Here is an 18,232-nt window from a genome sequence, read left to right on the forward strand (position 1 = left end):
ATCTAGTTATTTTGTTTGGATGATTGCCTAAGTTTACTATATTCCGAACAAGCTTTTTTTGCTTTTATAGGGTCTTCCCTTTATTTGTCCTTCCACAGCCCTATTTCCACCCTCCAGCTCCTAATTCATCTTGGAATAATGAAGGGGGGAAAGCACATATATTTCCATTCAGATTCAGTATCTTCAGGTAGGAACAGACTAAGTGTAGGTATCCTAAGGCTAGAATAAGGTAGGTGTTATGATTCTTGGGTTCTGTTTATTCATTTAGTAATGCATTCATTAAGTAGACTTTATCAAGTACTTTCTACCTGCAGAAATCTGTGCTAAATGCTGAGAATAAAATGACATGGAAAATGAACCTTAAGTGGGCCTTTGTTGGGAAAATGACATTAATCGAATAATAATATAAATATATAGTAACAAATTGCAATAGGTGCCCAAAGTGAAAAGTATAGGACACTCAGAGCATGGGAGAGAACCTGAGCCAGAACAGTTAGAGAAGGCATCCCTGAAGAAGTGGCATTTAAATATTAGTAAGGGCATGTACATCAACTATATTTCAATTAAAAAATTATTTATTTACAAATATTAATAAGGACTAAGGGGTGTATTTCAGGCAGAGCAAACAACATCCCAATGGCTCAAAGAAGCCCTACGTGGTTCGAGCACAGAAAGCAAAAGGGATGATGACATGACAGTGAGGTAGGCGGAGGCCCCACTGCTGGGGAAGTTGTAGACTCTCTGAACAAGTAAAGACTTTTTTCCCCAAAAGTGAAAAGCTAAACTTATTCATTAATCCAACAAATATTTATTAATAATTATTTTAGTCTCTAAGTCTTCATCAATGAACTAAATGCCCTGCCCTCTTGTAGCTTTCATTCTAGTTGGGAGAGGTGGGAAAATAAAAAAACAAACAAAGGTATATCTAATACATCAGGTAGTGGTAAGTGCTTTGAAGAAAAATGAAGAGGAGTAGAACAGCTTCACGGGTAGGAAGGTGATGTCTTACATAAGGGGTCAGAGTCGGTCTATGGCGAGATGGTGACCGACTCTAGAGAAGAGAGTTGATGCAGTGACTGAGCACGTAAGGTCAACAGCTGGAGGATGAGCATCTCAGATGGAGAAACAGCAAGTTCAGAGGCCCTGAGGCAAGAGTGTGCCGTAGTCATTCCACAGAGAGCAAGGAGCTGAGTAAAGAAGGGAGAGAATAGAGGAGACGAGTTTAGAGATTTGGTTGGGGACGCAAATCATTGCAAGTTCTGAATGAGACAGAAGCTCCTGGAGGGTTTGCAGCGAGTGTGTTCAGACTTAGGTGTACATGGATATCTCCTCCTGGAAGGAGGTAAATAAACTAAGGGGATCAAAGTGGAAACAAGGCCAGTCAGAAGGCTATTGCAATGCTCAGACAAGAAAAAATGGTGGCTTGATCTGGTGGTAACAGGGAAAGTGGAACAAAGGGATGGACTCTGGGTATATTTTAAAGATGAAGCCAAAAAAAAAAAAAAAATGACTGCTGATTCAGTGTATGTGGAGTGGAAGAGTAAGAAAAAGTCAAGAATGCCTCTAAAACGTTTGTCCTGAGCAACTGGAAGGTTAGGGCTGTCATTTACTGAGTAGAGACAGACTGCAGAAGTTGGTTTGATGAGAGAATGAGAAGTTTGGATTAGACATCTTAAGTTTGAAACTTTCAGTAATCTCTAAAGGAAGATGGTGAGAAGATAGTTGTCTCTAAAATTTAGCTAAGAGTTCAGGCTGACAATTTACATTTGAGAATCATTAAAATAGAAGAGCTTAAAGCTGTGAGCCTGGGTGAGATCACACAGGGAATGAGCCCGGGTAGAAAAGAGTGTCCTAGCACAGGCCCTTGGTTCACCCCATGGGTTAGAGGTCGGGGAGGTGAGAAGAACTGCAGAGGAGGCTGATGGAGCAGCTGGCCACGGTGGTCAGTTTGGAGAGGGTGTTGGGGTAGATATAGAGAGAATCGAGAGGCAAAGAGGTACCCAGGAGGTGCAGTCTCTAGGAGGTGAAACTTGCTTATTTTTTGCCGTGAAACCAGTGAGGAAACCACTGTTTCCTCCCTTGCAAGATTATGGGCTTTGAAAGATAAATGGAATCATCTAAATTATTCAGAGTAAGAATATATAGCATTGTTATACATAGGCAATATTTTTATTCTACTTAAAAGTTCTTTTGAGACATCATTTAAAAAATCTAAGGGGAAAGCATAGAGGAGAATGTTTTGTTCTTTTAAAATGTTTTCAAATCACTAGGTTATTAATTCAACAGAAAATCTTAGTGACAGAGAAATGTGCCTTTCCACTGACTGACACAGTTATCTTTACCTTTTAAAAATATTTCTCAAATGGTCATTAGATACCTCTCTCCAAAAGGATATGGAATAGTAAAACTGAACAAAAGTCAAGATTGTAAAAGCCTGAATACAGTGTTATTTTGCCAGAGACCAACATGCATTTTAGAAGGACACTGCTGTGAAAATGATCTCTTGGAATGGTTGGCGCTTTAGAGTGCCCTTGGGGTAACTTATAAATTTATCGCCAAATTTATGGAAAATGCAGTACCTGTAGGGCAACGTACCTGGAAATTCCTCTTGGTTGTGACTTACTTTGCACTGGTGTTAAATAACACCCCCAAACTGGTAAGTTTTGATTCTTAACTCGAGTAACACCCAAACTCCACATTTTGGTTCAATGTCTTTCAATTATTTCAGACTGTGTCGATGGTAAATCTGGTCGCAGAACCTTGGGCTATTGGACTTCCACGGTTACTGCTGAAAATATCATGATTTATGTCAGATAGCCAGTTTGATTTTCTGTTAAGTGAATACAAATTAAACCAAGCGATTTTTCCCACTAATCTTGGTTGTAAGTGTTAGGATGAATTACCTCGGTCTGAAGTGGTCCACTTTCACCCAGGTATTTCTTTGTGGTTGAAGAAGACAACACGCCATTGTCAGTCACAGTGACTCCCTGCGATGCGCCCTTAGCGTGGACGCTGAGCCTCCAGGAGCTGCCAGAGGAGGCGAGCGGGGAAGGCTCAGGTAAGCGGCGCGGCAGACCTGACCCCGGACCTCTGGATGGATAGCTGAAAGGCTTATGAGACAGACAGCCTTCTCTTAGTAAGAAAAACCAGCACGGATGCGTGGGGGAAGCTGGAGATTTGGGGCTGGAGATGAGGGAAACAGAGGATGACATCAGATGGCGGTGATTTGGTGAAATAAAAGGTTGAGAGAGACAGGTGTGTGGGCTGAAGGAGTGAGGAAAGGCAAGGGGTGAGCATCGGCTTCCCTGGCTGTGGTTTGCAGTCTTGCCTAACCACCGGACTCACCACTGGGGGCTGTATATGCTACTGACGCCTGCATCCTACCTCCGAGGTTGTGATTTAATTGCCCTGGGGTGGGGTCTGGACATTGGGATGGTAGAAGTTCCCCTCCAGGTGAATCTAATATGCACCCAAGGATAAGAGCCTCTGATCTCTGGGGAGTAAAGGGTCACCACAAAGAGAGAACAAAAGGGCATCGAGCACCACGGGAAGTCCAGGATGAGAAGAAAGTCAGGAGGAATAGGTCAGGCATCTGAAGAAGATGCAGATGGTGGGAAGCAAATGACAGATACAAAGAAATGAGTAGAGTCTGTATGAGGCCCTGGGTTGATGCTGCTTCCCTTTAAGGGGCAAAGGCATCCTAGCTTGAAGTGAAGGCTTGAGACTGGTGCCATGACAGGATGGTAGCCAGCTAGATACGTACAGTGATGTGGGAACTCTGTAATTAGGAAAATATTGAAAGGGCGTATGGGGAGTGGCGAGATTGAGATAGAATGAGTAGTCACATGATGATTGTGTTAATTGCGTCGTTTAGGAATATGAAGTTCTACATACCTCACTCTCAACCTGCAGTGATCAGCTGGAAAAGATCCATTCCCACTCTGGCTACACGGTCCTTCTCTGGGTCTTCTAACACCGATATCTGTGTGACATCTGATATTAATAGGAACAAAAAATGGAAAACATTATTTTAGTTTCAGTACTTTCCCTATATTCCTCCTGAGCGCGTGTTCTACACGTTGAAAATTAGGTCCTCTTACTGGTGCTTTATATTCTATATTTTAAAGAGGTTGTCCAGTCCTACTAACAAAAGTGAAATTAGTGAAATGGCTAGCCATCCAAGTGCAAACTGACAGAACCCTTCTGGCAAAAGCAAATTGACAGTAGGGATTAGTCTCTAAGAGGTTTGCAGTCTTTGACCTAAAAATTCTACCAGCTGGAATCTATCCTGAAGAAATAATGTAAAATCAGAAAAGCCTTACATATATAACAGCATTATTATAATGGTCAAAAATTAACCAACAGATTCATTTTTATGATATAATATTAAGTGAGAAAAATGGAGGTTTCTCTAGGTACATATATGCATGATAATAAGTGTTATAAAGTTGCAGAGAAAAATAAGAGAAAATAATAACAACTGCATAAACATGTGTAGAAGGAAGACTGATAGAAATAGACCAAACTGTTAATAAAGGACTATATGGATTTGTATTAATGGATGATTTTTTTTTATCTTGTTCTCTATCTCCCAGTTTTCTACTGGGAACATGTATTCTTTTTACAATGGAGAAAAACTAAATGAAATTGTCTTAAGAACACAGTTTAAGGTTGGCAAGCCACAGCACATGCCCTGACGTGTAGGCTGTGCTTCTCTTGTGTCTTTTAGGTGATCCAGAGCCTCTGGCTCAGCAGAAGCAGCAGATCATCAATGAGGAAGGCGCAGAGTTATTCTCCTACAAAGGCAACGACGTGGAATATTTCATATCTTCTAGTTCTCCATCTGGTTTATATCAGTTGGAGCTTCTTTCAACAGAGAAAGACACACATTTCAAAGTATATGCCACCACAACTCCAGAGTCTGACCAGCCCTACCCTGAATTACCTTATGACCCGAGAGTCGACGTTACCTCCCTGGGATGCACCACGGTCACTTTGGCTTGGAAACCGAGCCCCACGGCCTCTTTGCTGAAACAACCCATTCAGTACTGTGTGGTCATCAACAAAGAGCACAATTTCAAAAGTCTCTGCGCAGTGGAAGCGAAGTTGAGTGCAGACGACGCTTTCATGATGGCACCAAAGCCCGGTCTGGACTTCAGCCCTTTTGACTTTGCCCACTTCGGATTTGCTTCGGATAATTCAGGTAAAGAGCACAGCTTCCTGACAAAGCCGTCTCCAAAACTGGGGAGGCACGCCTACTCGAGGCCCAAGGTTGACATTCAGAAAATCTGCATAGGAAACAAGAACATCTTCACCGTCTCGGATCTGAAACCCGATACGCAGTACTACTTTGACGTCTTCGTGGCCAACAGCAACAGCAATATGAGCACTGCTTACGTGGGCACCTTTGCCAGGACCAAGGAAGAAGCGAAACAGAAGACAGTTGAGCTGAAAGATGGGAAAGTTACGGATGTGTTCGTTAAAAGGAAGGGGGCAAAGTTTCTACGGTTTGCTCCAATCTCGTCTCACCAAAAAGTCACCTTATTTATTCACTCTTGTCTGGACGCTGTCCAAATCCAAGTGAGAAGAGATGGGAAACTTCTTCTGTCTCAGAACGTGGAAGGCATTCGACAGTTTCAGCTGAGAGGAAAACCTAAAGCCAAATATCTCATTCGACTGAAAGGAAACAAGAAGGGAGCATCTATGTTGAAAATACTAGCTACCACCAGGCCCAGTAAGCAGTCATTTCCCTCTCTTCCTGAAGACACGCGCATCAAAGCCTTCGACAAGCTGCGTACCTGTTCTTCAGCCACCGTGGCTTGGCTAGGCACCCAGGAAAGGAACAAGTTTTGCATCTACAAAAAGGAAGTGGATGATAATTACAGTGAAGACCAGAAGAAAAGAGAGCAAAACCAATGCCTTGGACCAGATACAAGGAAGAAATCAGAGAAGGTCCTCTGTAAATATTTCCACAGTCAAAACCTGCACAAAGCAGTGACCACAGAAACAATCAAAGGTCTTCAGCCTGGAAAATCTTACCTGCTGGATGTTTATGTCACAGGACATGGGGGGCACTCTGTGAAGTATCAGAGTAAAGTTGTAAAAACCAGGAAGTTCTGTTAGTTACCTTGTATAGAGATATATCACTTAGAACTCCAGGAGAGACATTAAATCACTTTAAGTATAAACTGACTACTCCCACAGCTGAGAGAAGTTGTGACCTGTACTTGTACTATGGAAGAAGGGATATCAACTGGTGTATATTGATGTTTATATAAGTAATTGTTGGAGGAGACTTGGTCTAGTGTGCCCCAATGGTACCTAGTGTGTATCTGATATCCACTGATGTCAAAGAGAAAGGACATCTTGAAGGAACTGCCATCCCTTGCTTTGACCACTGCATGAACTGCTTCTAAATTATTTTATCACCTAAAAATTTTGAATATGCCATTCATTGCACACATCCACAAATGCAAATTATTCCTCTCAATAGATGCTAGAATATATATAAATTATTTTATAAAGTCTTGTTTTAAATGTCAGTGTTTCTATGATTGTAAACTATTAAATTCTTTTCCTGTTAAAGTACGGATCTAATCTAAGTATATTAAGTGGACAGCCCTTTAGTCAGTTCTATTGCTATTGTAAATTCTTTTTTTTTTTTTTTTTTTTTCCGGTATGTGGGCCTCTCACTGTTGTGGCCTCTCCCGTTGCGGAGCACAGGTTCCGGACGCGCAGGCTCAACGGCCATGGCTCACGGGCCTAGCCGCTCCACAGCATGTGGGATCTTCCCGGACCGGGGCACGAACCCATGTCCCCTGCATTGGCAGGCGGACTCTCAACCACTGCACCACTAGGGAAGCCCTATTGTAAATTCTTATCTGTTGAGTAAAATGTTTAAATACTGTATGTATCTCATGTACAAAGTTGACATACATTATATTCATGTATATAAAATTAAAGATATTAGATTATATACTGTTCATTTTCCCAAGCAGCTACCTTGGTGTATTCGATTTCTATTCTGTCCCCCAAACTGCGCCTTTATGTAATTTTGCACCAGGTTTGACCCTTTTTTAATAGTTAAAAGGCATGCTGCATCTCTCTAAAGTTACTGTGGCATTAGAGACAGTTATTGAAATTTGTATTTTGACATTGAATAGGAGCTAGCTGTTGTGAGAATTGAGAGCGCACCAATGGACTTGGAATAAGACAAGCCTCAAGATACTGTAGCTCGATAAGTATTCAACAAATCGTCCTTAACAACCTAAAATATATTACCTCTCTTTTAAAAATAACCATCTATTTTAAGTACAAAATTGGGATATGCCAAATATTTTCCAGCTGCTTGAATATTAGCAAAATAATTGTTTTGATTTCTAGTGGGAACAACTAAGCAACCACCAATTAGGACTTTAATTAGTCATGAGAAAAATATGGAAGCTGCTGGTTTGTAACATTTACAGTCTGTTACTTTTAGCTTTGATTTTTCATGAATCTTCAAAAAGTAATTTAGGTGTAAGATAAAATTTAGGCAAATAATAATAGGAACCTTCATTTATCAAAAACTCTTTACAGAGGGCAGTTTTAGATAGTTTCATTCTCCACAGGTTCTATACATGATGTGTCATGAAAACACTGGAGGATTTAGAAGAGTCTGGGATTTCCAGTCAACTAGGCTATGCGGCTTTAGGAAAATCTGCTACGTCCCCTTGTTCCTCTTTCCCAGTTATAAATTAAGTGGTGATAGATGTGGATAAGATGATATCATAGGATACCTTCTATCATGACACATTGTGTTTTGTAGAATTCTATGATTCTAAATGAGAAAGTGTCTCTGTAACTACAAGTGGGGCAGGTGTAATTCCTTAACCACTGCATTTCCCCTATGTGCTGGCACCGCCTTTCATGTGGTGGGCCTCTCACTGCTGCGGCCTCTCCCGCCGCGGAGCACAGGCTCCGGACGCGCAGGCTCGGCGGCCATGGCTCACGGGCCCGGCCGCTCCGCGGCATGTGGGATCTTCCCGGACCGGGGCACGAACCCGTGTCCCCTGCATCGGCAGGAGGACTCTCAACCACTGCGCCACCAGGGAAGCCCGAGTAGCATTCTTATGGAGTATAAAGTCACTATGGCTTGGGGAGTATAAGTGGTGGTCCTTAGGAGAAAATATTCCCTCTAAAAATGTGTCATCCAATTCATCAGCGTTAAGATATCAAAACAAAATTTATCATATCTGTATGAAGCATTGTGACACCTGAAATAATTTTTTAAAAGGAAGAAAGAGCATGTCCCCAGTGGCCACATAACCAACCAACTTGGAAGGAGAACTTTAAAATTGACAATATCCCAGAGACCTTCTTATCCTAAGTTATAAATACGGTGCCTTTGGAAGGAGAATCTACTTTCTCATATTATTCACAAATATATTATTACAGAGCAATGTGCTAAATGGGACTACAGTGAATCAAAGAGTTATTGCAGCTTCTGAAGGTGACGGACTTAACTCTCAGATATTGCTAAATGCCTGGGAAACGCTGGGAGCCAGGCCAAATCAATTTAACCAAGCTTTTATTTTTTAGCCAACTGGGATGGCGGTTTCTATGTACTCTGGATATACCAGAGAATTCTTTCATGGCCCCAGTGAAATTTGCCTTTTAAAAATTATGGGAAAATTAAACACACATTGTAAAACTTCTATCACTCATAAAGGAAGAGAGAAACCTATTAAAAACAAAGCTCTCTTATTTACTAATGTGTTTAGATTTTAGGAGCATTCAGGTGAACTGAGGACAAGAAAGAAAAATTTGTTCTTAATTAACAAAAGAACTAGAAAGCTAATATGAAAACACCACCTTTTCTCCATTAAGCTCCGGGATAGCTGTATTGAGAACAGGGCATTTAGAATACCAAGTATAGCCATAGTATCATTGAGGAGGGAGGAATCTCTGAGGACATTTTATTTGAGTTCACTATCTTTATTTTTCAGGTGCAAAAGGAAATTGAATACCAGAGAAATAAAAAGAAAGTTCTCATAGTCGAAACAAATAAGTAATAGAATTGCTTGGACTCCAAAATCCTTACTAGAATATAAATCACCAATTCTTAGGGAAAAGAAGTCACTTATGGATTATTTTCCAAAAGGAAATAAAATTTTTGTCTTATTTATGACTTCAAAGCAACTCATTCTTAAAGACCATTTCAAATTTCGTTAAGACTGTGTGTGTAACCCATAACTGACAACTGCAAACTTGTAAGAAAAAAAAGTTATGATTATTTTTAGAGACAGAAGGTATTCCAATCTAGGTTTGCATGTACACACAAACTGAGGCTGTTAAGTTCGTTAGTCAATTATTTTAATCTAAAACTATTCAGAATCTATACAAGTTTATAGCAGATGATTTTCTTGGTTAAGTTATAATCAATGTCTAGATTAATTTTTTAAACATGCATCAGAGGATTAGTGCTGGAAAGGATATATGCATTGATTATTTTAGTTACTCCGAATACACTTGGAAAAGTTGTGATCTTTGTATCCTGAAAAGCCAAATGAAGCAACGTCAAATAAAAAATCACTTAGATGAACTTTAGAGTTTGAAATCAGTTTTAATGGTTTTTAATAGTTTGGGAGGTCCAGACACCATTGAAAACACACACACACACACTCACACACTCACACACTCACACACACACAAACACACACACACGTTTTGAATACAATTCAAGGAATTTGTTGGACCTGAAACCAACAGGAATCTCTTCCAACACATTACTAATGCCTCTTAGAGATCATCTAGTTCAACTATCTCAATTTATAGATGAGGAAATTGAGGCTCAGCTAAGACTAGAACCCAGATTCCTGTACTCCCAGTTTAATGTTCACTCCAGGAGTTCATTTTAAACACTTCTTCACTCCAGAAGACATGCAGCCGCTCACCCAGACTGTGCACCTTTGTCTCTCTTCACTGGCTGGCTTCAACACAAAAACCAGCATCTAACTTGAAGAACAAGGTCCTTTGGAGCATCTCCAGCCACTTCCTTCCCCACTTAGATATGGTGCAATAGAGATAAAGTCAGCTGGGAACTTGCCTTTGGGTCCTTCCCCCAGGACCAAGCAAAGTGACTGCAGCCCGATTTCAGCTGTACTCTGTTTGAAGTTGTCCGCAGGACCTGGGAGACATCAGGGCACACTCATCATTGTGTTTTTCCCAGAGAGTTTTGGTCAGAAAAATATGCAGTAGCTTGGGATTTGGGTCTTTGTTGTTGTTGTGAAGGTGGGAAATGGGAGAGAGGAGAACAGAGAGAGGAAATGGAGCATGGAGCAAAGTATAGTTTTATCTAATTTCTTTCTCAAAGTGGTCTGAGAGATCAAGGGAAGTGAGAGATCTAATACAGCTTAATTTTATTAAGGTTTTGGATTCTGTTCTACACACAACCTGACACCGAAAAATTTAATAGATCACCATCCACTCTATTAAAATTGCATCCCGCTATTTGCTAGGAATGGTTGATCATGTATCTGGGTAAGATTTCCTTCATTTCTGTTTCTTTGCATTCCCCTTCCTCAACCTTTGAGAAATAAACTTAGTAATCAAAGTTTAGAGATGAAATTACTTAGAATGGCTTTTCATATCCACCCTTATACCTCTTTCAAAGATATTTTACAATATTCTTTCAAAGTATAAAATATATAGAAGGCTACTGATCGCCATCACAGAAAAATAATTGGTTCCAAGATGGAAGAGTGCAAGGCCTTAGGGGTGGTTATGTTGCTATATTGTCATTATTCAGATTCTAATGAAGATAGTGTGGCATCTAGTGTTAGAGGGGGAAGAGAGTAGTGCCAGGAGGGACACTGCATCCTAGTAAAAGACCGCTTAGAAAACAGAGAGAAGAATGAATGTAACTTGTCATCCCATTGCCCTACAGGGGAGAATTTTCAGAAAAGTGTAAGGTTTTCTGGAAACTTGTTAGAAACTTAGAGTCTAGAAACTTTGAAGCAGGGACACGTCAAGCAGGCTCCCAGGATGTGGACATGTCCCAAGACTTCAGAATTTGAAATAATTTTATGAATTGAGACTAAGGTGCAAAACAAAGAAGTTACAGCAGATGGGTTCTTGTTATGGGTGATGAGATCCAGACAGAACAGATAAAAATAATAATAATAATAACCATCTTACAACTAAGAGAAGCGATGAACGCGTTGCTTTGTTTTTGAGTCCGGTGCTATTGTCAGAAAGTGAGCTTTAAGAAGCAATTTCAAAATGTGTCAAGTCTCTCTCTGCTTGTGTAAATACTTGCCAATATTAATATCCAATCAAATTGTCATAATTTGGAAAGGAGCAAATATCCATTTCTTGTCTATAGTTAGGCCTTGGTATAATCTTTCTACATTGTGTAAATAAGGCAGCATAGGATTATATAAACAGTTGTTTTAAGATACACTTGACAAGACTCCCAAATGTCCATATTTAATTATAATTCTGACAGGATTTTGCTTCTGAGAAAAATTATTTGTAATAAACAGAACCAAGTACATTAATACATAGCAGGGTTAGAGGTTTGACTGTTCAGTCTCATCCCTTCCCATAAAATGAACTCTGACCTATTAAATAAAATTAACATATTGCTACTTTTACCATGCAGGTTGCAAAATTTCCCCAATGCCAAATCAACAGGCAGTTTTGGAAGCAGTTTGTTACCCTCAAAAGCCACAGAGATGTCGCACAGGCCTCTGCATTTGACTGACCAATTTTGTGCCCTTCTGTGGATCCATATGGTTAAAATACCTGGATTGTGGCTGAACCATTTAAGAGTTATAACCACAGATATAGTTTGCTGTGGGAGCAATTTGCTATGAACAACTGGTGTAGTCACAAATATGGCCCATTTCCAATGGTTGTGTTCCCAAGTATCAGAGCAGCCACAAGTAGCCTTAGTGACATTTAAAGTTTCCTGGTGCTTCTGGATGTAGTAAGAACTTTACTTGAGACCAGCAAAGAGGCAAGTGAAACAACTGAGAGAGACAAATAAAGGTACATATATTTTTTAAATAACCAAATAAAATTCAACCAATTTTACTATGGTAAAATGTAATTTTAAAAACATGTTTTTAAGGAAATAACAGACTCTTTTAGCTTGCGGGCCTCTCACTGTTGTGGCCTCTCCCGTTGCAGAGCACAGGCTCCGGATGCGCAGGCTCAGCGGCCATGGCTCACGGGCCCAGCCGCTCCGCGGCATGTGGGATCTTCCTGGACCGGGGCACGAACCCGTGTCCCCTGCATCGGCAGGCGGACTCTCAACCACTGTGCCACCAGGGAAGCCCTCTTTTAGCTGTTTTTAATGGTAGTATTGAATATCTCCTTCCTGCCAAATAAAGCTTGCCGTGCTTCCTCAAGTAAAGAGGCCAAGGTCTAAATTACAGGTTGCCCAATTTTGACTTTTTCCATCATGCCCACGATCACGGGTTCTCTTGGCTTATCCACAGGTGATCTTCAGGTATGGAAAAAGATGACAAAGATATGAAAGCAGGGTAAGATCCCAGCACTTACATTTAAATTACTTTGCATTTTGTGCAAGTTCCGTTGACTAATGGAACAGAGCCGGGCTTCAAATACAGCTGTGTGCTGAGCAAACTTCGCTGCTCTGAATACTGAACTCCAATTCCTTTGCCGATTCGATGGGCAAGCATTCCTAAGGCCTGAGTTCAAATGTGCAGATAAATACTCAGTGCTGGAGGTTTTGGTGCCAAAGCCTACAGAATACTTATGTTCTGCTATGGAAATCTTGGAAAAACAGACCTTCTGTTTTTAATATCTCTGAGGATTTCAGACGGTTCTTAGACTACTTATTACCTTTCATAAAACTTACTCCTCCTTTAAAAGTCTCTTGGTGGCTTACCTATATTAAAAAAAGGAAAACAATACTTTTTGATTCCACTGAGTTTTCTCTTCTCTATTGAAGATAAACAAGCTAATAAGAGAAAGGACAGCAGTGGAAGGAGTGTAGAAATGGGACTCAGGATGTGTGGTTTTTTTAACTTCTGTGGTCTTGAGCTTTTCTCATTCGTAAAATGAGAAGGGTGATGATCTCTTAAGATTCCTTTTGGTAAAGCAGGGAAACTAACAACTGAGTGCCAGCATGTGAGATACAATTATTTTATCCCCATAACAACTCTGAGATGAAGACGTTATTGCAGTCTCATTGAACAGACAAGGATCCAAAGAACAAAGAAATTACATAATGTGCTCAGGGTCACAAACTGAATAAAAACTGGATACGTCTGGCTCCAAACGTATGCATCTTTCTATTTCCATTTGTGTGGTGTGAGCTCTAGTGCTTATTAATGAACTTACAGAATAGAATACATGAGGAGACAATTGATAAAAATGTGGAAAATTTAAAACATATTCAAAGGTTGGCCTGGACATTTATCAACAAATTATCTTTGACATGGATAAATATGAAGAGCTAGAGATGAAAGAGAAATAATTCACAAAGGATCACTAAGTTCCTTTTACTGTGTAGGATTTCTCCATTTAATGATGTCTTATACTATATCACAACAACCTTTCTTTCCATTTGTTTATATATCTCATTATACAGAATTTGCTGTAATGCTTGCATAAGATAAAATGTGTCTGTAATATGATGCCAATAAACCTTTATTTAATGCTTTTGTGTTTTAGCATATAGAGTTATCTGTGGTTGTCTGGGATTTTGTTTTGTACAGATTTACTTTCTTTTGTTATAGGTTTTTTAATTGCAGATACTTACTGGGCCTTCATTTATATGCCAGCCCCCAAGCTGAGGCATATTGTGATCATCCACACAACAGTCTTATGAGGTAGATACTATTATTCCACATTTTACTGATGAAGAAACCAAGGGTCAGAGAGGTTGAGTAACTTCCCCGATATCACACAGCTAATAAGGGGTACAACTCAGTGTCAAATCCAGGGTTATAGATAAAGCCAATGATGGAAAGGGTGATTCTCATTTCCTGCCTTTGGGAAAGATCCTCTGACTTCCCATAGAACCCACTGGCACAGATTTACTTTTAAAGTTTGCTGGACTTGTGCTCAGGACTTCCTTTGTTGGCACATTGAGTATTTGATACTGACATTCTCCTGATTCCCTCTCTCACACCTTTGTTCCCATATAAATTTTTCCTATGTACCTGGCATTTAAGAAGCTCACACAGCCACTGCCTGAGTCGCAGGCTGAAAGCTGGTGAACTCTGTGTCCTGCCTGGGGAAAGAGCAGCTGATGACAGGATTCGAGTATCGCCTTTGGGGCCAGTGAGTTAGTTGATATGACTTCTTTTGTTGAACTCTTTCCTAGGCAGTACTAAGGAGAGATGAGGGCTCTGTTGCCCCCTTAGCCCCTCCCCCATTTAAAAATTATTTTTTTCCTAATTGCTAAAGTAGTGTTTGTTATAAAAAGAAAACTACAACAACTAAAAAATTCCTCAAACCTATACCATGAAACTTGAACCTTCACTCTAATTCTATTCCCCAATGAAAACTATTTTTAACAATTCTGTTTACATTCCAATACTTTTTCCTTCCCTGTGTATAAACTATTTTTACCATTCAGTTTTACAAAATATGGAATTATACTAAACACACAGTTTTGCAACTGGCTTTTTTCATTGAATTTGATATTTGGGCCCACATTCCATGTCAGCTTGATCCCATTTAAACATCCTTTCCTCCCATTCCCCTCAGATATGTAAAATGTGTATCAATATGAACACACAGTGATGGTCTCTATCAGTTACATGTTAAACCATCCTCAAATTCAGGACTGAACCATCGCTGACCTCTCCTGTGTTCATTGTTGCATACGGGTGTCCTCTCCCAACAAGTGACAGACTCTCTCCTTGACCTGTAGTCAGGCTGGTCTGAGCTGCCTAGGCGTGGATCTCAGTGTACATCCTGGGAGGGCCTGCATAGCCCAGTTTTAGCAAGAATCCTGCTAAGTCAGTTTAACCTAAATCCCCCACCCTGGAATCTGATGACTCTGGACATCTGGCCAAATTTCTCATCCCCTACCACCCCCCTCAGATAATATTGTATCACCCCAGCCTGCCTTCAGCAAGAATCCCATTAGGTCAGTTTAACAAGAATCACCATACTCTCATCATAATTTTTCATCCACTGACTCCCTCCTCCCACCCTGTTCTTTGGCTGTAAATCCCTACTTTTCTTTGTTGTATCCTGAGTTAAGCCCAATCTCTCCTTGCTGCAAAACCCCATTGCAGTAGTCCCTACACCTATTGCAACAGTCCTGAATACAGTCCACCTTACTATCTGAACAAGTATCAGAATACATTTTTTTAGCACAAGTAAACTACTTCCAGACCTTGTCTTCATCTTCAGCCTTGTCAGTATCTCTGTGGGAGTGCTCACCCACCATGTGGAATACTGCTTAGGGGTTCATGCACACATGATACCCACAATCAGGCAAATATATTCAAATGTAAGTTCAAAGGAAATGTTTCCAAAGCCCAGGTGACGTGATTGTTATATTCCCATTTATGTTTAACACTCTTGGGAGGATCTGTGTTTCTGATCCACACTACTCAAGTTGACATTGGCAAGGAAAGCTGAGATTCTACGTAGAATTTGTCCCTGAGTCCATGTGACACAGAAGTTGGGTTAAAAGCAGGTCATTCCCTGGCTTCTCTTTTATGATCACCCTCATAAACCTCTACCCCACCCCAGCCACTTAATACCATGAGAGCCAGGAACCAAGTCCTTTCAATCAAAGCTTCAGCCTACACGTGTCTTGGATCGTAATCAGTTTCCCGGGAGGGGTGAGAAGAGTGAGGCAGGAAAGTCTCTTATCTAGTCACCCGGCGCTCCCAAACAATTCTGTCGGAGATGGAAACGACACACATCTTCAAGCCACCCTGAGGCTTTCTCCTTTGCAGGCAGCTCTTTGGAGCGTTCAGGTAGGGGGCTGAATGGCAGGCAAGAACGGGGGCAGAGACTGGTTCAGTATCTGGATCCCCTCGGGGTTAAACGTCATGACACTCTTCTCTGACAAGAGCTTGAGCAAATACCTTTAAAATTCCCATTTCATGCTCATTACAAATTCAGGTTAAATGAAGTAACCATAAAAAAGTAAAATGAAACTACTCTCAAGGGATCTATAGAGGACTGAACTAAGAATTGGAAAGTACTTTTAAAGACTATATAATAAAAATGATTATTGCATTTTGGGTAAGATAAAATACAGATAAAATCAAAGTTAATGCCAACATCTGGTTTGTTGTACAAGGCCTGATTTTACATGTGTTTACAAAAATTATGTATATTTTATATAAATACACAGAGAATATAAAGTTATTTACAAAACCATATATAGACTATAACCATAAAATATAAAAAAAATATTTACAAAACCATATATAGACTATAACCATAAGACATAAAATATGCTTTCATGTCCCAGAATGAGAATGTCTTCTAATTTTTCTTTCTCAGACTGCCTTTGTCTGGTTTTCTTATAAAGGTTTTCTTTGCTTCACAAAATTGATTGGAAAGCTTTCCTTCTCTCTCTATCCTCAGGAACAATTTGTATACTATTAGGAGTTACTGGTTTCTTGACTACTTGATAAAACACACCTGGGAACCATCTGGTTCTATTATCCTTTGGAGCGTTGTGACTATTCTATTTATTTACTGATAGTATTCTCTCAAGTTTTCTATTTTATCTTAAATCAAAAATTTATATTTTCTTTAAAACTTGTCATTTTACTTAAATTTTCAAATGCACTGCTCCAAATTTATTCATAGTATTATGTTCTTTAAATATTTTACATACTTTTAATTTTATTTCCTTTATTATTTTTAAATTATTTGTCTTATTTTCTTAAATCTTCCCAAGAGCTTGTCAATTGTTTTCTTTTTCTCAAAAAAAGCAGCTTTTGGTTTTATTACTCTTTTAAATTGTTTGTTTTATGTTTTGTTAATTTCTAATGTTATCTCTATTGCTTTCCTCCTTCTGCTTTCTTTGCATTTAATTGCATGAGTTGATTGATCACTTAGCTTAAATATTTTCACTTTTTTATTTTCTAACTGTACAGTTTAATGTATGCAAATTTTAAGAAATCATCTAGGAGGCCAGGGGATCCCAAAAGGGAATACAGATTTTGGCCAGAGGATCTAATTGTATTACAAATGCATGTGAAACCACACCACTGAAGGGGATGGTTTTGCTGAGGGCGGGCGGGAGAGGAGGGAATTGCTGACCTAAGTAAATTTGGAAATGAAATGGAATTTGTAAAACTAAGAGCAAAAGAAACTTACATGAGCACTATAGTCCAGTTGACAAAGTTGTTTCCCATGGGGGTAAGCATTAACAATTCTGGTACTGCTATAAGTATATACTGGAATTGTACAATTGGGTAAATGCATGGCAGATGGGGGAAGCCGGTTTTTCACCGTTGGAATGGGAGATTACTGATAAACAAGGAGAGGAGGCTACAATGATCCATGTGATGGTGATGAAATAGAGTTGGAGATGCCAGTATAAACTCATGTTTAGAATAATATAAATACAGATGGTTAGTATAGAAAAGTTTATCAATACGTGTATATACACGGATTAGTATACACACATGTATTTCTATGCTCTGTCAATGAGAGAGTGTAGAAGCAGTGACACCCCAGTAGCAATAAACACAGCTCTCACCCAGATCTTGGTTTCTGTCTCAGTGAAACAGAACAGAACCCTATGGTCCCTGCCCCTCATGTCCTCAGCCTGCCTTTTGTCTGTGGAAAAACTTTAGCTAAAGAAGAAGTTTAATCAGAGAAGTGAGAAAATGCAGAAACAAAGGAAAACAGTCCAACAAGACTAAATAATAATACTTTAGTCATTAAGCAAAGTCAAGGACCTTTAGTTCCTCTTCAAGGGCTATAGATAATATTCCGAGCCACATCCTGTGAGCAGTCGCATAGATACTGAAACCCCTCACCAGGTGGAAGCAGTTAACTACATGATGACCAGACTGCAGCCATGACATAAGCTGCCACGATTCTGATGACTGTGAGAGCTGACTGTGCTGTTTCTGTATGTAGCCCCCTCCCTCCATCGATAAAAGCTCTTGCCGACATCTGAACTACAGCAGCTTTCCTTTCCACCAACTTTGCCTCTTTATTGGCTTTTGAGCAGCGAGCAGCCGGACCCCACTTTGAGGAACAGCTTTTGAGTCCAACGTGGGGC

General features: G+C 39.9%; 1 protein-coding gene across 1 annotated transcript in view; it reads left to right on the forward strand.

The window, feature by feature from the left end:
• NDNF (neuron derived neurotrophic factor) overlaps window positions 1-9,972 on the forward strand; it is a 41,473-nt gene extending 31,501 nt beyond the window's left edge. The window contains exons 3-4 of the mRNA XM_079920162.1: window positions 2,934-3,058; window positions 4,730-9,972. Of these exons, the coding sequence (XP_079776288.1) occupies window positions 2,934-3,058; window positions 4,730-6,123 (1,519 nt within the window). The 3' untranslated portion in view covers window positions 6,124-9,972. The remainder of the gene's footprint in view (window positions 1-2,933; window positions 3,059-4,729) is intronic.
• The last annotated feature ends 8,260 nt before the right edge of the window (window positions 9,973-18,232 follow it).

Source organism: Stenella coeruleoalba, assembly GCF_951394435.1.
Source record: "Stenella coeruleoalba genome assembly, chromosome: 4".
Taxonomy (NCBI): domain Eukaryota; kingdom Metazoa; phylum Chordata; class Mammalia; order Artiodactyla; family Delphinidae; genus Stenella; species Stenella coeruleoalba.